The following is a 24,203-nucleotide window of genomic DNA, read 5'->3' on the forward strand; positions in this document are numbered from 1 at the left end:
TCTGCTCTCTGTTGAAAGAATTTTTTAAATGAAGAGATAGGCTCGCATTCATGTGCCTTGAAATTGAAAACCAACTTCAGCCGAACAAAAATGAGTGGCAACAGGGTTCAAACCTGGATCACTCATACAAATGAAACGACACTAACTTTCATACCTTCCTTGTATTTTAATCATTTGAGCTGTACAAGATGTAAAGAAAATGATAGACACTCACACACACAAAACATTATATATTTCATGCTCATTACATAGTTATCGCTAGCTGTATTTCTTTTACTTCTACTGATATAGATATTGCTTTTGACAGGTCCAGCGAGTCACAAGGAAATTTTTTTCTTTTCACAGAATAATCACAGCACAGGAATTCAAATTTAATAAGAATAAAGTATTAAGTAGACAAATTAAAGCGAATGTACTTCGCTATTTATCAACATGGCATTTCTCTAAATCGAACAGCTTTGAGTATTCAGCAAAGATTTATATACTTACATTTTGTTTGAGTAAAAAAACATTAGAAATTATTCGAGAAGCATAAGTTTTTCATTTACAAACAGTGAAAAATATGTATTATGTACATATATTCTAGACATAATTGTAATGTACACATTTCATATGGTATTATCTTTCATCACAGCATTTTCTACAAGCTCTCTATGAACGGGACTATCACCATCAGTAGACTTGGCTTCAGTACAGTTTTCTTTACCATCATTCTCTTCCTCTTCTTTAAGATGATCATTCTCGATATTATCGTTTTCATTGTGCGAGGTGACTTGTGTGCCTTCTTCACCGGGATTCGATGTATCGTCCATTATGATGTCTTCTGGATCTGGTGCTCGGGGCAAGAATTCCTCTCCCGGATACATTTTCTCGAAGACTTCCTTTGCCTGGAAAAAATTAAAAGCCAAAATTAGAGAATTTCGAAAGCAACGTCACATGGGAGAAAAGTCATTTAGTCAAGTGCATTTTTGAAGTAGTTTTCAGTGGATGAAAAGCAACAAAAATGCAAAACTGTCTTTGAATAAATCAGTATTAACAATATCGATGGTGACTCCTAAGTAGACTGAAACCAACAATTCCCAAAGCGGGCAGTACCACTCCTAGGTTGACATTAAAAGAATCCGGTAAGAGGCACCAGAAGCTACAGATGCAATATAATATTTTATGGGTTGGCTTAGAAACAGCGAAGTGAGAGAAAAAAAAATTAGGATAGGCTGGGTCATAGACACTGCAAACTTTGATGTGAATACGTTCTTTGTGCCTTGAATCGTGCGATAGGTAATGACATAAATAAATTAGTGTCATCAGATTCGTCTTTGGAATAGCTAACAGATGATACAAATTATTTATTTTATTTATTTATTCACAATAAGCCCAGAAGGCATGAAATGCACTTACACTGGATAAGTAATAATAATCTAAAATAATATGTCATCCATATGCATTGCAAACCACTCAAGATATAGTGTAAAACGATTCTATTGCAAAAGCAGGTTGCAAGCCTGGTACCCAGACCAGAAGAGATATCAAAACTGGAGTGCTATCATTGGATTTATCCTAAAAAGTCTATCAGATGACACCATTAGTTTTTATTTGCGTTGCAAACTTGAGATATAGCATAAAATAATTCTGTTATGAAAGCGGGCCAAAAGCATGCTGCCCAGAGCAGAAAGGGTATTAAAACCAGAGTGGAATAATTGTATTCGCCTTAATGAGATCTACCTGCAGACATCAAAAGCAATGATATATACTGACTGAATGCTTCTTGAGATAGGAGTTTAAATTATTGTTACACTTTTTGTGAATGCACCCAGTATCGTCAGATGATTTAAAAGCATATCAGAAAATTAACAGAAGAGAAGCAGGAATAGTCAATGCGTTTTCTTCATTAAAACAGAGATGGGGGATACTTTGCAATCTTATGTACCAATACCTCTTTATTCAAAAGATCATGAGAATAGTTTCAACAAAAACAATGTTTCTGGGAATAATATTTCACACTGGACTTATTGTTTCCAAATCTGAAGTTTATCTTTGACCCCCCAAAATCGTGTGTGCACTGTAATAAAAGTTAATTTAAGTATTTAACCAAAAACCTCTCGCTTTTTCTAATATTCACGTATGTGACTATTTGCAAAGACCACTTTTATTTTTAAGTATTATCTTTAAAGTAAAAGAACTTAGTTAAGTGAGTTCTGTCATGATTATGGGAAATCCATAATGGCTGAGATACGTTGTAATTGAGTATGTTGTAATTGCATGCATCAACTTAACTCTCAACAAAAATTATGCACAACAAGAATGATGCGTGATACACATATACGACAACTAACCTCTTTTACTGCGTATTCATAATCTAACTTTGCGTCTGAAGATGATGTGAGGAACACACCACTAGGTGTCTTTTCATTCAAATTCCCATCTGTCATATTGCACTGCTTGAAATACAGACACCATAGAATCTTTGGCTTTCCACATGATTCATCATTGCCAGCTTCACAATTGTCTAAGAGATTAATTAAAAAGAAAGGATACTTATGATAAATAGGGAAGCTATAATCAAATGACGACATTCAATCTTTACACAGCAGTGGTTCTCAAATATTTAACACCTGCAACTTCACTAGGGCTAAGATTTTTTACCTAAAAACTGCCGGGAAAGGCTCCATAAAAAATGAATTTTTGCTCAAAAGAACTAAAAATATGTTCTATAAAACAAGAAAAATTACCTACAAAAATTGCTTTGCAGTGAAATGAGGAATTTAAGTGTGAATGAGGAATATTAATTCAATTAAAATTATTTTAAACCATCAGTTACTGGTGTTTTAAAATAGTTTGTACAACAACTGTTGTTGCTTGACTTAAAATTCTTTAATTTATCAACTGCCAAAAAACAGTTTTTTTTAAATTATTTCAGTTTCTGCATCCTATTGAAAGTTTATTGGCTAAAAAAATATCCTGTGGGAGAAAAAAACAACAACTTGAAAGTATAAATTTATCTACGAATTTAATGCTAAAATAGGAGTATAACTGAACCTACTCAAGACAAACTTGCTCAATATAAATTTCGCTTGATACAAATTAAATATTTTTCACATTGCATATAATCAATTCTCTGTTGTTGGTTTGAATGAATGTTGGTTCGTACTAAATGAATTTTGTGTTTATTTAGTACAAAACATTTTTAATATTTCTTGACATCGTAACAAAATTTGACTGCATTTCGTCCTGTTTTTCTGTAAGCACAGTCGACACTCAACATAACAAACCCCTCTGTCCTGTTGAAAACGGACATAATATTAGGAGGGTCGCTACATTGAAAGGCAAACATATATGATAGTTTTTATTGGGACTTATCCTACCAGTCATTGTAATGTATTGGTCGCTATAATGTGGGGTCGTTATAATGAGTGTTGACTGTATTACCACATTGGCAACACTTCTTGAGCACATAACAAAAATGATAAATCAATTTACTACTATGATATTCCTGAAGGGAAAAGGACAGTGGAAGAACTTGTGGGATCACCAAGAAACCTTGAGAACAAGACTAGCATGCAACAGGTCTGCTTCACAAAATTCTGTCTCAAGCTTGAAGAAAGGGAACGACAGTATCTGTGCATTGTCACTAGGATGAATGCAAAGATGTTCTGAACACCAAGATCTCTTTTTTTATCTTTAGCTTATGTCTTTTAGTAGAAAATGGGATGGCAAGGGAAAAAATTACTTCTCAATGAAAATGCAGAAATTTGCAAAATAATACCTTAAAATAATTAAAATATGCTATTACGTAAAAATAGTGAAATATGCAAAAAAAAAAAAAAATTATACAAAGTCTCAGAAATCCTAGCCCTAGTGATCGCATACCTCTGTGGCGATTATTTAGATAAACTAATTCTTTCTGACAACAGAGCAGGCAAAGACACATTAACATTCTCCAGAGGGCATGACTCCCTAAGAAAGGTATAAGATGATTTATGGGCTCATTTCTATGCACGCCCCTCCCCCACTTCCTTATTGTAGAGCACTATATGATTAATCATGAGATGAGCGACATACATTTTTGGATGAGTATGATGAATGCGATTAGGCCCACAGCACAATACTAACTGTATGCAATTTATACCTGTCGCATCTTTTAATACTAATATAGCTTCAGCCCTAATCTCAGTAATCTACATAAAGCCTATGTGCGGTCATATGGGCATCATGCTGGACTCGTATAGTGCAGATTCAGATTTGAACCATGAGGGGGAACAGTGGTCAGCTGCTGAAGTTGGTTTTCTGTGGTTTTCCCAACTTCAAGGAGAAAATGTGAGCAGCTCCCCCATTTGAAAAAATCTTTAAGAGAGCAGGTACACCTTCAACACTATACTTACATAACACAGAAATTCAGGCACCTGCCATTTTCACTTAAAAATATGGAACATTTAAAAGTTGAAATTCTTTGCTGCTCATCTGGGACAGATACTTTGAGAATTAGTGCTTTATAAAACCAGTGAAAAATGTTATCTCGACAAATTATGAAAATAAAATTCTAATGATAAAGTGAAAACTACATCATTTGTTTCCCCTGCAAATAATGGTTTTATAGGTCATATTCATCTTGTGGCAAAGATAGCTCTGTTTTGTGTTTTTCAGTGCTCAATAGAATGGCAAATGATTGATTACCTGATGATCGAGTACTAAACAAATCCCTTTCTGCTGCTTTAAATTCCTCTTCTACTGCATTTCCAAAAGACTGGGAGATCATGTGTACAACATCTGAGGAAAAAATTAACACTACAGATTTATAGGAACTATAATAGAAAGATTATCATCACCACCTTCATGTAAATATTTATATACATAATCTTTTTTTTTCACTCAGTTAACTGGACATGACATCTATAGATGCCATAACTTTTTTTTTTTGTAAGACCTTTCTCAAAAATCTCTATCTCGAAATTTTTTTCACTCTGGTGAGATTTAAGATAGAGATATTCTACTATACATGCAAAAAAATATTTACTCTGAGGGATATTCAGATGGTGGTAAGATTAATGATGAAAAAAAAAAATCAAAAGGTTTTTAAGAAGTTTCAAAGAACTTACAAAACTTTTCTGGACAAACATAAGACAGCGAGCCAAACTCAATAACAGTAATGGCATTGCATACACCTGATACTGGTGGCAGCCTCAAAAGAGTATTCTATGAAAAAGGAAATAAATGGATGCATTAATGGAGCATAAATGTAGACTGAATCATAGGAATATCTAAAATCTGGAGGTACAGTTGAGCTTGGTCAATTCAAAGTCTAAAGTCACTGGAAAAAAGTTTGAATTATTCAATTAATCTATCCTGGATTCGTAAAATGACTACAAATTTTAATGTAGTCATCGACATGATAATTACCATTAAAATTTTATCACCAGTTCAATACAGATAAAAACTTGAATTAATAACTATAATATAATTGATCTTAGCTGCTACATTATCCCACTGTTCTGGAATCAGCATCACTGCAGAATTTCTTGACCATGATCAAAGCCGATTTATGGAAATAGTTCACATGATCATCCATTATGAAACTATTTCCCAAATTTTGCTTATCATTCTTATGCTATCAAGGAAATATATTTTCATTAACAGTATTAGGATCTGAACTTTTATCTCTCAATATAATTTCTATACTCTTAATTATAAAAGGATTCAGATTTTGAATGATACACTCTGATCTATAAGTTGAAAAAACAGTATTAAGTGGTACACATGCTCAATGCACTCCAGCTGAACAATGTCAAAATGGACATTAAATTATTAAAAAAAGAAAAAGAGGAAAACAGAATTTTTTTTCAAACTTTTATTTGTCCTTGAAAATTTGTTATTTAGCAACTTGATTGAGGAAAGCAAAGTCTGGCTTCTTCTAAAATTTCTCCAAACAAATTTGCCCATATAAAAACCATGATTCCTTTCTCCTCAAACTTCAAATTATCGAGAAAAAAAAATTGAATTAATCAAGAAATTTTAACATTAAATTAGATAAAAACTCAAGGGGAGTTCCTAAAAGCTCACATTATCTAAAATTTGAATTAATCAAGTTTACCTATTGTATATAAAAAAACTTTTGTATAGCTGAAATCATCAAATGCTCAATAAATAATGCATACCTGTTGCCTTTCAGCTAACATTATTGAAGCATCAGTAATATAAATTGCCCTGGATGTCCTGAAATTATTAAATCATGACTTAATTGATGCAACATTTAAACATTGCTCAATCCTGAATCTATTAGATGACTGAAAAGTTATAAAATACTTGATGGCACTGTAATATCCTTGACCTACTCGACTTCCTGTATATAATGAGATTCTGTATATAATACTATTGTGGGGAAATGGTTGGCGTTGATCAATTGGAACTGGTAGCTATGGTTAGCTGTTCTGTATATATATATATATATAATGAGAAGGAAATTTTCTTGCTGGGTACAAGTCTGGCCTCCACCATTTGCTTACTGAGGGCCCTGTTTTAATATTTTGCAAATCAGTGGAAATTTAATAAGTAGTAGTATATTATGAGATTTCTCACATGAACTCTACCTGTTTTTTTTTTAGGAAAGAAAGCAATGGGGGGGGGGGGCAAGGTTTTCTCAAAACTCTTAACCTTTATAGAAGCCACAGCAGCCAAAAATCAACTTTCAAAACTGCAAAAGCCGTGGCATGTACAAAGTTTGTTCAAAAAATATCCAGCCATAATTTTTTGTGTGTAAACCAATGAAGCTAGGGAGGTGTGATTTGGCACATGAATGTAAGCAACACTAGTGCTCATGCTTGAATTTTTTCCTGCCTGCAAAAGATACCAGCCATCGGCAGGCCGAGGATGAGTAAAATAGTGGTATAACCACTTCAAAGCTGGCTGCACATCCATGGATAGTGTAGAGCATTCTTGGTAGGCTCTCAGCATCCAAAAATGAGATCATTGACCAAATCAGGACTAATGATACAAGATCGTCGAATTATGATCAGAGAACTTGCAGATGATGCAGGTATCAGCACTGAATCCATTCATTCTATTTTCACTGATGATTTGGGCTTCAGGAGAATCTCAGTGAGGTTATTGCCAAAGCTGTTTGATCAAGCAGAAGTAACTCCATTTGTGAATCGCACAGAACATGCTAAAGTACGCACCACACAGCACACCCATCAACAAGAAGTACTACAAAAAAGGTTGTGTTGCAATTGGCAGCTCTATCATGACTAATGTATTAGTGTTGTTCAATTTTTTCTGCCTTTTTTTAAAAAAACCAAAAATGTAACAGTGCTCACTTACACTTCCTCTCATCAGCAATCTGTGGCAATTGGCAGCTTCTGCAGGCAGGAAAAAATTCAAGCATGCTTACTAGGATCGCCTACATATGTACACCAAACCACACCTCCCTAGCTTCATTGGTTTAAGCCCAAAAAACTATAGTAGAATACCTTTTGAACAAATCTCGTATTGTGACAATTACTGTGGAGCATGTTGTTTTTGAATTAATGCCCCCTGTGCTGTTAAAAAATTTAACAAATCTATTTACAAAATATTTATAATTGAAAATGATGCATTTAGGAAACTAAATATAACTTAAACAGTAGGAATAAAATGACAAGAAAAAAAAAAAAAATGTTAAGGACGCTTACATCTGAGTAGATTCAGAAGGAATGTAGTCAAGTGGCGCATAGCTGTATTCCATAACAAGAGATCTACATAATAAAAAATTGATACAAATTCAAAGCTTATTCATACCAAAGTAATTTCCTTTATAATTATTTTCAGTTAACTAGATATCACAAACATGAAAGGATCATAATTTTTTACTTTTTTATCGCACCATAGTAATCTTATACACATCAGGACTAAGAGTTCCCCGATCACTATTTTTTCCCTGTTCTTTGTTGGAAGGTTTGTGAGCTAATTACTCAGTTTGCTGTATTCCTGGGGTTTTGGAAATCTGCAAGAATAGTGTCATATATGCCATCTCTCTTTTGTAGAAGTTGTACCTCTGTGTCAGTAAAGATTGTAACCATGACACTGAATGAGTTTTAAACTTGGAAACCTCTGAACGTTTTTTAAGTACAATAAAAAAATTGTCTCATTGATTGTTTTACCTGGTCAACCATGGCCCATCAAATAATTTAATTTCTGCTTTGATCTACATTTTCCTGCAGCATATGATACCCTCAATCATTTAATATATAAAAATTTCAACCATTAACATGTCTTTATAATTCACAACCATAAATAAGGATATGAATTACACAGGAATTATGGAAAAAGATTTCCCTTTCTTATATTTCATATTCATTTCATAAAACTGCCTTAACTACACTTTGCTAACTGATTTCACATGAATAAAATGCTTAATTTAATCATTCATGACTTAAATTCATTGAAGGAAACATTCAGTGATTTGTATAATTTAAAGATTTTTAATGCACACAAACTGAACCAAAAAAAAGAGCGCTCATACATACTGGCATTTTAATTTGCGACCATGTGATATGATGCCAGCACAATGGTTATTGGAATCAACTATAATTGCATCTGCATCTCTCTTCAGATAATAGATTCCACCAAAAACTGCACACAATCTGCAAAAAGTTACAGAAAATATATACTTACGCATGTATGAAGGTGTAATATGCATAGAATATCTATTTAAAATATTTTATTTCATAATTCTTAGTTAATTTATTATTTATTTATGAAGAAAAAGCTTTAGAGCAATTTAAAAACCAACAACATACAACAAAATACAGCAAAAACATCTTTCCCAATTATTTTATGATCGGATTACAATAAATACGAATGAAATATGTAGCTGATCAAGTATTCACAGCAAAGTTTTGGATAGAAGGTAGCTTTTTAAAAGGCTGAATGAATGAATGCCAGAACTTTGCCACTGGACTTATCCCGTTGTCGAGATCTCTTTCAGCCCAGCTTCGTAGCAGAGTCTGGAACACTTTTTGTGTCCAGAAAAAGAACATACAAAATTTTTACAACATATTTTCCCCGGACAATTGGGTACTGTCACGATTAACAAATTTCGTGGTGATTACAGACGAGATGGGGTTGGGAGTTGGAGAAAAGTTTCAGGGTTTCGTTAAGATGGATGAATGTACACATATTAGGATGGAGGTATATTTTAAAAGCAATTGGAGGGGGCCCCATGCCATCTCATCTGTTATCTTACACTTGCCATATTATATACACAGGATATAAAAAAAAACCAAACGAAATGACAATCTCATTGTGAAATATAAAATATCCATCGGAGATAGTCATCTCGCTTAACACCTTATTGGTTGCAAATGAGTTTGATAACTTGCAGACTATAAGCTAGCATCAGTCTTATTGTATTTTCACTCGCTCCGGTGGATTTGATGAAAATATGCAAAATAGAAATATTGTGTGGGGGAATATATACGATTAGGAATCACCTGTGCCATCTTGCTTAGCACCTTATTCAGTGATGAACATGAATACGACCATATGAGTATGCACATGTGTTGTGGGCGTGAAATGCATGAAGAACTTAAACAGAGGAAAGAGAAATACACATATACATATAACTGCCAGGTCAAGTCGTTGCACTCTAAACCTATTTTGGTGCGCAATGTAGGATTAGTTTAAATGGGGGATCATCTGGAGAGAGCCTTAGCTAAGGATCAGCTTTGGTCTTGTTTTGATTGACTCGCTCTGGCTGGTTATACTTATATATTAAAAAAAGAATATATATAAAATAAAAACTACATGTAATGGTTACTATGAAACCATTTGTGTCCTCCCGCATAGCACCCCCACTAGAATAACAATGAAAAACACTTGTGGTTATCACATTTACACCATTGTTACGGGAATGTCATAAAAATTCTTGTTTGGGTCCGGTTAATCATGCTATATCTTGTACACGTAATGGTTATGCATTAGTAGTGGCAGTCATGTGGATATGATTTTTATTGTTGTTTTTATCTATCTGTTTTTTCCCTTATTTTCATGAAACTTGAAGCATTATTTAATAAATCTGGTGGGCAGATGTTTTGTTTTTCGTTGGCGTGTATATATTTGAAAAGGCTTGTAATCCTTGCTGCTGTGTTTTTGATTATTTGAGTGAACCATTGTTTTCTATTGTTTTCAGAATATTTGTACATGTGTAGATGCTTTGAAAATTTACACTCTGTGGCATAGTGAACTGGAGTACCCACCATACCACAGGCACATTTGTCTGTTTGGCAGTGTTTTCATTTGTGTAGGTATATAGAGAATAGGCTGTGTCCTGTTATGAAGATAGTCACCTCCCTCTTCCAGTTTAATGTGTTGTATGTGACTCGAGGGACAATGTCGTGCATTTTCCTAGCTGTTGTTCCTTGGTCCCAAATTTGCTGCCATTCCTGGAGGGTTGCTTGTTCAAGTTGTCGCTTCAGGAGCATTAGTGGGAGGGAAAGGGTTATCAAGTTTATTGTCACAGTTGATTGCAGCTTTGGCTAGAGAGTCTGCTCTCTTGTTTCCAAGATTACCAACATGGGCCTTCGTCCAACCTAGGAAAATTTTTGGTTTATCTAATAGACGCAGCCTCAATACATGTACTATTGTGTTTCTATTTGTTGAATCTAGAAGTGCTTGAAGGGAGGAGCGGCTATCAGTTATTATTAAAACTTTCTTCTGTTCCTCAAGAGTATTGTGTAGCTGCTTCTATCACTAACAATTCTGCTTGAAAGTTACTATTGTTTTTATCTAGCGCAGCTTGCCATGTTTGTTTTTCTTGTTATTGTGTATACACAATAAGCTGCCCCAATGCCTTCATAGGTTTTGGAGCTATCTGTGTATATGTGGGTGTTTGCTAGTTTTATATCGTGGCCGTCAATCGAAATTTGATTGGGGATAGTTGAGCAGGAAGGGTGGTGGTGCCAGCCATGCTCCCGTGCTTCAAAGTTATTGGGGTCAAAGTCTAGAAGTTCTGGTTGAATGTTTTTCTTAAACCTAACTGCGTTTGTATAGACTGCTTCCATTTGGAGCTTTATGTGAAGTGGGCAGTTGTCTGTGATCACCTGGAGTCCAAGAGTGGCTGTTGTGTTATAGGCCACAGTTATTGCTAAAAGAAATTTCATTTGTGCGCTATCTAAGGCCTGTTGTGTTTTTTTGGTAGGATGCTTATACCAAGCTGAGGTGTAACTTTTCAGGCATTGATTGTTTAGGTTACTTCTCAATGCTTCCTTAATAATAGAGGTTGGCATCATCAAAAGAAATGGGGAAAAATCAATAAATACAGTGATCTCTCACTTATGCATTGATGCAAGAGAAAAGGAAAAAAAAAAGGATAAGTGAATAGCATTATTATACTATATCTTTGACTGGGAGTGTAGAAAATCATCTCGTAACTGAGAAAAACCTAAATAAGAGAGTGTATAAGTGAGAGATCACTATTTCCATGCAGGGTTTCATCAGTTTTTTCCTATTTTTTAACATTTCGTCTGATGATGCCAACCACTAAAGTTGAAAAAGTGCTGGGGACTGACTAAAACAAACTATGGCATTCAAGGCCAAAAAATTATCTTTCATCAGAAGTAAATTGGCTTGCGAGAACAAAACTATGGACAGTACAAACTCCCCCACATAAAATAAAAAATTCATAACTCTCTCACAACAAGGCAGAAAACACACATACCTACAAAAGCATTGAGGTAACTCGGCACTTCCGTAGCAAGTACAAAGAAATGGACTATTCCCATATCTTCCGAGGGAGTCCATAAACCTCTGAGTGGCACTCAATCCCTTGAATGGATGAAAAAAAACATGTGAAAACTAAAAAAAAATAAATTGTGAGATAATACTCGAGTTACAGTAGCATCTCCCATTTTAATGCTCGAATTTCTTGAGACTGCACGATCATGCATAAAATTGTAAGATAGACTTAAGTGAGAAATATTGTCTCCCCTTCAATTTGACATTGGGTGAGAAACATTAGTTTTGAATTGCAAGAAAAATTACCACACAACTTTTGCAAAAAACTGAATTCATACAAGTTACATGAAGGTATCAATGGCGATGTTTCTATCTTTTTCTATTTTAGATCCCAAAAATTCAAATTTTTTGGCTAATTTTAATTTTTAAGTCTTCTTGACTGATTTTCCGGAAATCTACAAAAAACGAAATTTTGTTATGTAGGTATATAATGTAAAGAGCAGGGTGTGTCTGAGGTACAAAGGCATCGTGGATTGTGGGGGGGGGGGGGGAAGTGATGCTCTACTACATTTCAGTAATGTTTTATTGTCATTTCTTCATTTAATTAAACAAATATGTTGGTAGATGAAGCTAAAATATACTAAAATATACTCAAAGTTTTCTACATGTGGGGAATCTGCGTTACTGTGTGTTATTCTTTTCTCAATGTAATAATCAATTGACAATTTAAATTTACAAAGCCCATCTGCTATGTTGCTCCTAGTGAGAACTTATGACTCCCACTCAGAACCGGTTCAAGAAATTCTGGTGCCCCTGAGGTGAATAATATTTTGCCGCCCTTAACATACAACTGTCTGAAAAGAGTTTTCTTTCTTCACCTCTATTACCTAGATAAAGTGGTTCTCAAAGTGTTGGTTACGACCCCCTTGGTGGGGGTCATGTGTAACGTTGATGATTTAAGATGTCACGAGAGAATTTCCTAAATAAAAACTACTATAAAATAAAAATTAAAATTAAATGAGTTATTTAGCGCATATATATATATATATATATATATATGTATATATCATATAAAGCATTAAAATTCTACGTGAAATTTACTAAAAATAATTAAGAACAATTTTATTCAATCAAGTATCACGAATGTGCTTTTGTGCCTTTTTAGGAGAAAACATGAAAATTGATAAATATATTTATTATATGAGACAAATTATTATACAAGACAAAATTCATTTATTGAAAACCCAAGAAACGCTCCCCTCATTTTTAGTTTTTAAAATCGATACTCTGCGTCATGTTGCTTACATATTGTTACGTTATGTAGCATAAAGATAAGTTCTTCCTACCTTCTTATTTATACGTTGTAGCGAAATATTCTAGCAAAGTAACAGCCCTGAATTCATGTTTGGGACCAGAGGAGTAGTACGCAGGAGAGAACATAGGGGGCTCGTGCCCTCTCCAACACGATCAAAAATTAAAAATATTTCAGTAAAAAATTAAAATATCAAAAGAGAATATCTTTGTATTGTATGTTATCTTTATCAATATCTGTTAATTTAAAATGCTTTTTGAAGGTTAGTAGCTCAAAATTTCTCTGGGAGAAATTCCTTGTGCTTCCTGAACTCAATGTGCCCTCCCTCTAAAGGCTGATTTTGCATGCGCTAATGCTCGTGACCAAGGTGCAGGGTATTGTAATGTGGTAGGTCTTCTCGTGGTGCAACCTGGTAATGCAAATTCTACCACAAGTCATTATACTGCTTGATCATTGTTTGGCACAGCATAACCTTGATGGTCCTTGCACCAATGAAAAACAAACTCCAATCCAATCCGAAGGTGCATATGCATCCTTGAATGGTTGATAGCACATATCGCAGCAAATCCATCAGGAAAAATCAGCAAATCTTTCTCCAAAAACACCCTCCACCGCCTTTGCTATTGCAATTCGACAGCACATTCTATGATCAAAATTGCTTGTTTAGGTGCCTTATATCACCTCAAAGTTTTTCCCATGAATTTAGAATCACCCTGTATTTTACATGGGAGAAAGACGTCAATGAATTAGAACCACTTATGCCACATATCAAAAGTGCCTAAGAAAGGTGCCATTTTTTCATAGTGGATAAGTTTAACAAAATATGGCCATTTAGAGTCAGAGAATGCTGCCACGTACACAGAGGTTTTTGCTGTGCAGAAAAAAATTTCTATATTGTATAAGGCAGAATGTTATTTTATCATTCCGTATAGATATCGAAATTCTTTGAGCCAAGAAACAGGTCTGTGCAGATGTAATAAAAGGCATTGTGACCCCTACCTGTGGGAAAAAAAATTAAAGTGTGCATTTGATGTAATAACATTTTTCAGTTTTATTGCGAGCATCTCAGTGTTAATCATTTCCCCCACTATCCTGGAGCTGAGCCCCCTCCCAAGACCGAAATCTTTGGTGGGGCCTCCTCTATAGTGAATTTATAGTGTAAAAAAAGGAAAATAATGAGGTTTGTCCTAGGCTCTGTTCTAGAGAGTCCTGCAAGCCCTACCCTTGTAGGGATCAATTACCCTTGAGGATAGATGCTTGATTTCATACTCAGGAGATATTCACAGACAACTCAGAGATGAACACCCTATGATTCAATGATTTGCATCATGATTATTTCACTCAAAGCCATACACCAGAGTTCTTGTACAGTAGTTTTTCTCCTTTGTGGTGATGGTTATAATCAAAGCTCCCGATCCGTGAATATGTCTCCCAATAGGTTGACAGGCTTCAAATTCATGAATTCCAACCACGAGTTCAACTGGAGATGGCACACACCCATCACCCCACATCCAGCAGTAAGGCCCCAGGCTGACATCTTTGGTGGGCCTATAGTTCAGACTCTTCACGCCCCCCCCCAATATGAATTTGTAGTGTGAAAAACAAAAATAGAATCATCTGATGAGATTTAAATTATACTGGGATCAGTGCAGGAGCCCTGCTTGACCCACTCTTTTTGTGGGAGCCATGCAAGAGTCCTGCATGGAATAGGAGCCTCCACGATAAGATCTGGCACAATGATTTATGACAATAAATATGTAAATTGTAGGGGTGATGCCTAGGCCCTCTTTCATTTTGCCCTGGGGCTATGATTTTGTTGGGCAGCAGTACGGACACTTTTTTTGAATTAAATATACAAAAATTTGTTTGAGTTCTGTAGAACAGCCTTATTATCAACAAGGGTTCTGCAAAAACTTTACCCTGGTCTAGAGAACAGATATAGGTATACAGAAATGGGAAGTCAGAACATTCCAGAGCCAAACAGCATGCTGAAAGAGGCATCTGTTGGGAATAAGGAATCCAAATTTGCACTGGGGTAATCTATTAACGAAAGGAAAGTCATTTGGAAAAGTGTTGATAAAGAGTGAAAAGATCTTTTAACAAAAAAAAGAGAAAGAACCTAATTTTTTTTTTCACAAACCAGCTTCTCTAGAGATAGGTGACACTTTTTGGAAAAGCAAGAAAGAAGGTGTGTTGAGATCAATTAAGCGTTGAATAGCAACGAGTTGAATAGAGCATTTCAACATTGCAAAGTGTTTCATTTACCTGCTCTTATTTACCCACTTGCGCTTTTCCTTCAAAATTATTTTGATGTGCAAAAATATCCACAAGTGAAAACATTGTCATAATAAATCTTATAAAAAATGCCGCCCTAGGCGATCGCCTCGTCGTCCTGCTCCCACTTCTTCATCTTGATCTTCATGTGGATATGATTTCAGTTGCAGAAGCAGTTGTCTCGATTAATTCTGCCTCTGTTAATGTGAATCTAGATTGTTATTTAAGTAATTATTGGATTTCTTCTATGCCAATATCAACTATCCCTCCTTCATCAACCTTAATGAGAAAAAATGTCTTTTATAATCTTTGTGATTGGTACCACGCAAATGACAGTGTCCTCAGGCACACATTGAAATCAGAAAGAGTTTCTTCCAACAGGAATTTACTGTTTCCATATTTATAGCTCCCATGGCTACAGCAGTGACATGAATGACATTAGCAATGATATAATTCATTTATAACTTGAGATGTTTGATATCTTTTGATTTAATGCACAATCACAATTAAGTAATATTTATAGTGAATCTTAAATGCTTGCATCATATCCTGATCAAGCCACTCGATGATATGTTTTGCTATAATAAGACGTGTAGAGGACATCCTGCGTGGTAGATTCATTGACACCTTAATGACTGTAGTTAAAAATAAATTACCTGAAGTGTCGGACATGTTTCATCAACCATGGCAATAGCATGAAGAACATAATGTTCAATATTTTCAGTAACTTTTCTGGACCTTAGAAATTCTATGAATGGACGTCCTTCAAATCCTGCAATACAAAATGAGCGAGGGAAAAACATTTTTACACATATAAAATTTCCTATGACTGTCGTATTTATGTTCAAAATATGACTTTGAAATTATACTAAATATATGTATATTTTACGATAAAAGACCGAAGAGTGGTAAAACCTAGGTTTTACCAAGTCGAGTTGGTAAAAGCTGACATTTAGTAACTTCCATGAAAATTAGTAAAAATTGTGAATTTTCTAATTTTCTTAAATTTGAAAGCTTTTCATTTATCAATCAAAACGATCTTGATGCTAATTAAGATCATAATTAACTAATTAGTCATTCAAATTAGGGAATTTTACTAAAAAATTGCGAATTTACTAATTTTCATGAATTTAAAAGCTTTTTATTTATTAATCACAGCGATCTTGATGCTAATTAAGATCATAATTAATTAACTAATTAGTTATTCAAACTCATGAAAATTACTAAAAAATTGCGAATTTTCTAATTTTCTTCAATTTGAAAGCTTTTCATTTATTAATCAAACGATCCTGATGCTAATTACGATTGTAATTAATTATTTGTCATTCAAATTAGTGAAAATTACTAAAAAAATTGCGAATTTACTAATTTTCATAAATTTTAAAGCTTTTCATTTATTAATCACAATGATCCCAATGCTAATTAAAATCCTAATTATCTAATTAGTCACTCAAATTCGTGAAAATTAGTAAAATTGCAAATTTTTTCTCATTTTTATAAATTTGAAAGCTTGCCATTTATTAATCACAACGATCCTGATGCTAATTAAGACTAATTAATTAACTAATTAGTCATTCAAATTTGTGGAAATTAGTAAAATTGCAAAAATTTTCGGACTTCCATAAATTTGAAAGCTTGTCGTTTATTAACCGACTGGCGCTTCAAGGTGTTGGCACAAAACCACTTCAAAAATGCTTGGTCATCAGGATTAAAATAGCTTTGAAAATGTTCTGGGTATTTTTCCTTCCCCCCGTACGCACAGCAGGACAGCGAGGACTCTTTGTGAGATTTGATTCTTTGTACTGCCCCGATCGTCACAGAGATGTCTACAATTTTTGCGGAACAACATACCCTCATTGCGTTGATAACGTACAGCGTGAGATTTCGCTTCTAAAAAAGAAAAAAAAAAGAATTTTTCTCTTACATTCAAATACAATAGTATTAAGAATGTCTAAATAAGCTTAGAACGAGTCTGTTTTGAAATCTAGGTGAATATTTGTAAAGGAAAAAAGAAAATAGAACATCTCTTCTCTTTTTCTAAATAACCTGGATTTACACATAAATGTGAATTATATACATACAATGCTATAAGCCGCAAAGGATAATTGACTTTCCGAGTTGACCACACACATGTGGCGACAGTGGTTCTCGCTCAGTACCGTGGGGAGCTCAATGACTTTGGGAGTGTTTGTGCGAAGAAATGAGAGAGGTGTGTGCTGAACCATCATTGTCATGTTTCAACAAAGACGTTGAGGGGGGAAGGAAAATCAGTGTTTTACGTTCAGAACCTTTTAGAAACAGATTTTCTGAATCGTGTTTTCCCGTGCAGAACCTTTTTGACGCAGACATTTTTACACGTATATCTACGTGCAGATCCATCGGTCGGTTAATCACAACGATCCTGATGCTAACTAATATCATAATTAATTAACTAACTAGTCATTCAAGTTCATAAATTTTTATAATTTTCTGCATGCCATCTAGTGCACATGTTCCGGATATTTTAATGATCATTGGCAGTAAACTGTAATTACAGTTCATTTCGGGCTTTTTTTTAACTCGGCAACAACCAAAATAAAAACCAAAACGAAGAACCAAAAATCTTATTTTTATTAATTACCTTTAAAAACGAATTGCCAAATCAAAAAGTTGGTTCAAGGAATTATTGTCTAAATCATTGTTATTGCATAAGCAGAGTGGGTTCCAAGCGCAGTAAGTAAAGTGTGCTTTACTATAGATATTTTGAAAGGCCTCACGTGAGGCATTATCTTATTAGCACTGTCCCCCTCGCAGGGGTGGCTCGAGCTTATCCGCCGCCCGGGACCGTCGTGAGACAGGACAGTTTAGTTTTCTCCGAGGATGATATCACTCTTCACTATCCATACGAAGGTTTTTTTTAACAGCTGGCTGATGCGAAGATAAATCCAGGAAAGAAAATCCAACTGGTCTTGCGGGGAATCGAACCCACTTCGTCTCACTTGCCGGGACAGTGAAAGACGACACTCTAGACTACAAAGCCAACTAATCCTCTTTCCTTCCAGTTTGTGCATGCTCTGAACGGGACCGTACATGTACAGCCAGACCTAACATGGACTGCTGTCAAAACTTTCGTAGCAGAAAGTGACATCATTTTTGGATAAATTGCCATCTGGTCAGAATGTCAGAAAGTGTGAACTTCGGCCTGAGTTAGGTCTGGCTGTACATGTGTGGCTCGATTCAGCACACACAAGCTCCAAGCAAAGAGGATTTGTTGACTCTGTGGTCTAGTACGCTCACCCGCCAAATGAGAGGACGTGGGTTCCCACAAGGGAACTTGAATTTTTTTCCTTGGATTTATCTTCCCGCTGTCAAAAACCTTCGTAGTAATATCGGCGAGAGACATAATCTTCGGATATTATCAGACTTTGCAAGTAGGAAAAGAAATGCGTTAGCGGGAGGGGAAGAGACCTTCAATGCCCGTGCTTAGAAATATTCTTCCCCCTCCGCTCGGTGCCTGGAAAAGATGGACATGATTCAAAGACAAACTCTAATTTATATCACGCGAGCATATCGAACCATGGCCACCACGGATTTACAGATTGAAACTGGTAAATCCCAACCCCCCCCCCCCCGGGACTAGCTATAAAATCTGTTCAAAATATGAAAATTGGAAAATTAGCAGTTATACTCATTTACACAAATTTGAATGACTAATTAGTTAATTAATTCAGATTTTAATTAGCATCACGATTGTTGTGATGAATAAATGGCAAGCTTTCAAATTCATAAAAATCAAAAAATTTGCAATTTTACTCATTTTCACAAATTTGAACGACTAATTAGTTAATTAATTAAGATTTTAATTAGCATCGGGTCATTGTGATTAATAAATGGCAAGCTTTCAAATTTATAAAAATCAGAAAATTCGCAATTTTACTAATTTTCACGAATTTGAACGACTAATTAGATAATTAATTAAGATTTTAATTAGCATCAGGATCGTTTTGATTGATAAATGAAAAGCTTTCAAATTTAAGAAAATTAGAAAATTCACAATTTTTACTAATTTTCATGGAAGTTACTAAATGTCAGCTTTTACCAAAGAGTTTGATAAAAACCCGAAATGTATGTGTTTTCAAGCGTATTTCGGGCTTTTACTAACTTGACTTGGTAAAACCTAGGTTTTACCACTTTTCTGGCTTTTACCGTAACATATACACATATGCATTAAGACATGTTATTTGTGTGACTACCTCCTATTTTTTATATCAACTGCATGTAGATGATGAAATGCAGTAAGAGTGACGAACTTGATCAGTTGAAAAATGAGGTGTCTCCTTGGATGAGTCACACTCTATATTGTGTGATTAATTGAGGGACTAATCTGAGAACTAGACTCAAAGACTCGAGAATTACAAGTTGGTAATAGCAGTATTATTGTTTGAGGAAATATTATTGTAAAATTTTCTAGGTTTGCCAATATTTCTGAAATCCCCTTTTAATTTAAAAGTTCAACTATATGTGGTTCCCAACTTCAAGGCACAAATGCGAGCCGATCTCCCCGTTAAAAAGTCTCGCCACAGAGAGCAACAGTCCTACAACGATAAATCATTCAATCATAACACTTCACTCATAGTTAGAAAAACTGGGGGTAGATGGCAGCACTACACATAACAAGCATTACAGAGAAACAAAAAACTTCACATCAGGTTTCACTACACGCACATTCCCGCATGTACCGATTCGTTGGGGGTTCCGCGGGGGGGGGGGGAGAATGCATGTGGGGTGTAGCAGTAGTAGGTAGGGCCTCCAAAAAATGGCTCGGGGATCCATGATGTTCTTAAGTCAGCCACCTCGTTGGGCAATTTGCCTGTTGTGGCATTGTATTTGTATTGTATAGATAATGTTGATCAATAAATGTTAATTGCCTTTCCTTGGACACATGGGATCTCCAAGAATGATAATGTGACGACATACCCTCAATACAATGAAATGTCTGAATGTTGTAGCAAGAGCATAACCCTCAATTCACCAGGCTTGAACCCAATCGGCTATATTTTGACCCAACTTGGTAATCATTTTCTATATAAACCTTCAGCCACATACTTTCCAGCAGTTAATGAATGGACTACTACTACGGATCATACACATTCAATACATACAAATACAAGGCCAAAAAAGGCAAAATGCTCAACAAGGTGGCTCAGAAAAAGATGCCCATAATTAATATGGCTGTCATTTCTAAAATTTTATTTTAGAAATATATATATGTGTCATATATTTCTAAATAAATACATATTGGTTGAACTGCAGTCTGTTTGGAATTACAGTGGACTTTTGCTAATCTGGCACATATCAGACCAGGGTGTGCCAGACCAAAATCAAGTTACTAGAAGTTAATTCAAAAACTTATTCACAAATAGTATAAACTTCTGCACAAAGACATGCAGTGACTTGTTTTCCTCTCCTCCGCTCGAAGAAAACCCACCTAAAAACACTGGATTACTGGATGGGCTGGACTGTCTCTCGAGAGTCCACTACGTTTTTCAATTTGTTTGGATTTAAATGCAAGAGCCTTACTTATAGTGTCACTTCCAGACCATATTACTGTGGCCCGGATAGCACAAAATCTTTTTTGGACATAAGCGGGGGGGGGGGGGGGAAGAGTCACATTAAATGTGACTTAACTATGCATTTCAGAAAAATTATAAATCTTAAAGTGCTTTATATGACTAAGTATTATACTAACATTGATGATATCTTTTTGGTTTAAATGAGAGGGAAAAGTAAATTTTCATTTGCTCAAATAAAAATTTACTTTTCTCTCAATTTAAAACCAAAAAATTATTGTCATCAAAGTCAATAAAATATTTTCTTATTACTTTGGCACGAAGTACATTGATATTGTATAAAAAAATAAATAAAATACTATTATATTTTTGCACCAAAATTAATGGAAGATTTTAAAATTAAAATGATGAGAGAGAAAAATATACTCCTCATTTCAAAAGATTGTGAAAGAATTGCATCATGTATATTTTTATCAAGACATTATCAAATCTAATGTCTCACCTCTGTATTCATCAGGATATTTCTGATAATCCATACAGAATGTCAAGAGTTTCATCAACATCCTTTTTTCTACAACACTGACATTCTTGGTGCTGAATACATCTGCTCTAGAGCAAGGTACCTGATAATCAAACAAAACATCATATACAAATATATCTGTATGTGACAGTTTTAATGCGATAGTAATTTAATTCAATTGTAATTTATTTATTTATTTATTTACACACCTCAACAGGCTGAGCCCAATTACAGAGATGGGAAAAGTAATGAAAATCAACAGAAAAGCAAATAATAATTTACACGTTTTTGAATTTAAATATCTTAGCAAATATCACAATTAGAAGTGTGGAAATTTTTTTTGTTGGCATTAGAAGAGACAGGGCAACAACTTTTTAATTGGAAATTCGAGGACAAGGGGACTGTATAAAAATTTAGGTTTTTGTTTTGTGACACACTGTATTTTCACTCTTAAAACTGGCAGACGTAATTTTTGAATGCCTTCCGAGCATTTTTTAAATTGGAATCGCACATCTACGACGGACGGTTGAGATGAAAGCATTTACAGGACACCCTGTATAGTTCCACAAATTATACTACATTTATAAAAAAAAATTGTGCAAACATTAGAGAAAAATTATTTTATAGATCACATATTATTCTTTTTTTCAAGAAGAAACAAAAAAAATATGTTAACAAAAACCTAAACAAATGCAAAAACTTTCAAAGGTGAGTTGGAGAATTTTTTTATGATTGTTCAGGATATTAAAAAAATATATATAATCAGGACATTAAATAAAAACCACTCAGAAACATAGAGCATGTGTAGTGCATAATTTTTAGGCATGTATGGCCACTTCTCGACACATTTCAATATGCCTATGGTATCATAAAATCTCAACAGATTTCTACTCTGATAGTGCATTTTCTTTTTCTTTTCATGAAAAATTTATTTGTAGCTCGCTGGTGATTTTTATTCTCCGCACAAGTGGCTGCAATCCAGATATTATCTGAGAATCTGGGTCCTTCCAAATCTGCAAACAATTACTGTGTGTTATAACAAGCCTCTTGAATGAAGACTCCTAGATGTACTAGTCTAAGAAAAAATTATTTAAAGTGATGCTCATTAGTGGCGGCATATCCAGTCTGCTTCTCTAATTTTGACTCATGGGTGAAAGTTGTAAACTCTAAAGGCAAGCTGCCTACTTTTTTTCAATGCACAGAGATAATTTTCAATGGGTATTACCAAAGGTTCTAAGACTGACAATGACGTTTAACATGAACATGCAGGCATGAAGTAGTGATCAAGCCAGTTTTCAAAGAGGGAAACTGGCAACAAAACCTTAGGATTTTGTTTCCAAATCAGAAGCAGAGTTAGCATTACCAGCTGCTTTCTTGGCTTCACATCTTAGCCTTTCAAAAATCACTTTAGCTTGGCTAAATTTTCTATTTGATCTATTGGATAATTTTTCATTGTTACATGATTATCACACCATAATTTAAATATAATTTCCATTTCAGCAATAATCCTGTGATGTTTAGAAATTAAGCTTGCATGAAGCTGGATATTTTTCACAGAAAATCACATTACTATGAGTTTTTGTAAGTCAGGGTATTACTGTACTTCAATTTGATTTTGCAAAACTAGTTGACAGCAAGAATAATGAATCAATGACCTTAAAATTAACAAATTGATTTATAAATAAAAATATTCCAAAATAAACAGGATATTGAACTCACTTGCTCAAGGTGCCCATTCATATGAGTCAAAATGCGGTTAACGCTTTGAAACTCTGCATACCGAGCAATGTTGGATGAGATCAAGAGTTCTACTAAGGAGCCTCTTGAGAAAAGCAGCTAAAAGATATAGAAAAATACATAGTATAAAATGTCCACACTTCACTAGCATAAATTCTCAGAACAAAGAATGAAATTCACGAAACATTAAATTAGTAAATATAAATTTCCTTTAATCAACACTGAAAAAGCATTCAAATGCTGAAGGAAAATTATTAAAACTTTACCCTGGTAGATATAAATTTTAGTTTTTACATGAATCTGAATATGTCAAATAGACTAGTGCTTCTGTACACCAAAACATTCAATATCAGGGATGCACAGCCTCTGGCCCACAGGCCAAATGCGGCCCAACAAGGGGATGCATCAAATATACAAATACAACGCCACAACAGGCAAAATGCCCAACGAGGTGGCTGATAAAAAGATGCCCATAAAAATATGGATGTCACATATTTCAAAAATACAGCAACCCAATTAAATAAAAATGCAATTAACACAAATTATAAACAATATATACACACGATAAAATATTATACAATACCCATAAAGAATACTTATGGTTGTCTTATTCTAAGAATGGATAGCTTCTCGATTTACCCCAACATGTTTATCGTATTTCTTTTTGAACGTGTCACTTGTGTTAGGATTTACTACCTCCGGGGGTAAACTATTCCATTTATTAACAACCCTATTAGAGAAAAATTCCCTGCGACACCATAACCTTGCATTGTCTCTCACCAATCGATACTGGTGTCCCCTTGTAAAAGCAGTCGATTGGCGGTGTACTAAAAGACACCGCCCATCCCATTGAAAATATTGAACACTTCGATCATATCTCCTCGACACCTGCGTTCATCCAATGTAAACATATTCAAAAAATGAAGTCTCTCTTCATAACTCAAGCTCTGTGTGCCAATAAGGACACGCGTAGCTCTTCTCTGCACCCCTTCAACCAAGTCTATGTCCCTTTGTAGGTATGGTCTCCAAAACCTTACAGCATACTCCAGTTCAGGACGAACTAAGCCTTGAAAAAGTGGAAGAATGACTTTAGGAGAATGCGAAGAGA

The 24,203-nt window shown here is 34.6% G+C and overlaps 1 protein-coding gene across 1 annotated transcript in view; it reads right to left on the minus strand.

The window, feature by feature from the left end:
• Window positions 1-215: 215 nt before the first annotated feature.
• Rep (Rab escort protein) overlaps window positions 216-24,203 on the minus strand; it is a 43,968-nt gene continuing 19,980 nt past the window's right edge. Inside the window, exons 7-17 of the mRNA XM_089249419.1 lie at window positions 23,078-23,194; window positions 21,341-21,461; window positions 15,946-16,061; window positions 11,687-11,793; window positions 8,496-8,612; window positions 7,662-7,724; window positions 6,150-6,207; window positions 5,094-5,190; window positions 4,672-4,764; window positions 2,334-2,506; window positions 216-887 (exon numbers count right to left, since the gene is read on the minus strand). Coding sequence (XP_089105545.1) covers window positions 609-887; window positions 2,334-2,506; window positions 4,672-4,764; window positions 5,094-5,190; window positions 6,150-6,207; window positions 7,662-7,724; window positions 8,496-8,612; window positions 11,687-11,793; window positions 15,946-16,061; window positions 21,341-21,461; window positions 23,078-23,194 — 1,341 coding nt within the window. The 3' untranslated portion in view covers window positions 216-608. The remainder of the gene's footprint in view (window positions 888-2,333; window positions 2,507-4,671; window positions 4,765-5,093; window positions 5,191-6,149; window positions 6,208-7,661; window positions 7,725-8,495; window positions 8,613-11,686; window positions 11,794-15,945; window positions 16,062-21,340; window positions 21,462-23,077; window positions 23,195-24,203) is intronic.

This window comes from Pholcus phalangioides, unplaced genomic scaffold (genome assembly GCF_987345545.1).
Source record: "Pholcus phalangioides strain wild (caught in Gottingen) unplaced genomic scaffold, Ppha-v1.0 ptg000022l_1, whole genome shotgun sequence".
Lineage (NCBI taxonomy): Eukaryota > Metazoa > Arthropoda > Arachnida > Araneae > Pholcidae > Pholcus > Pholcus phalangioides.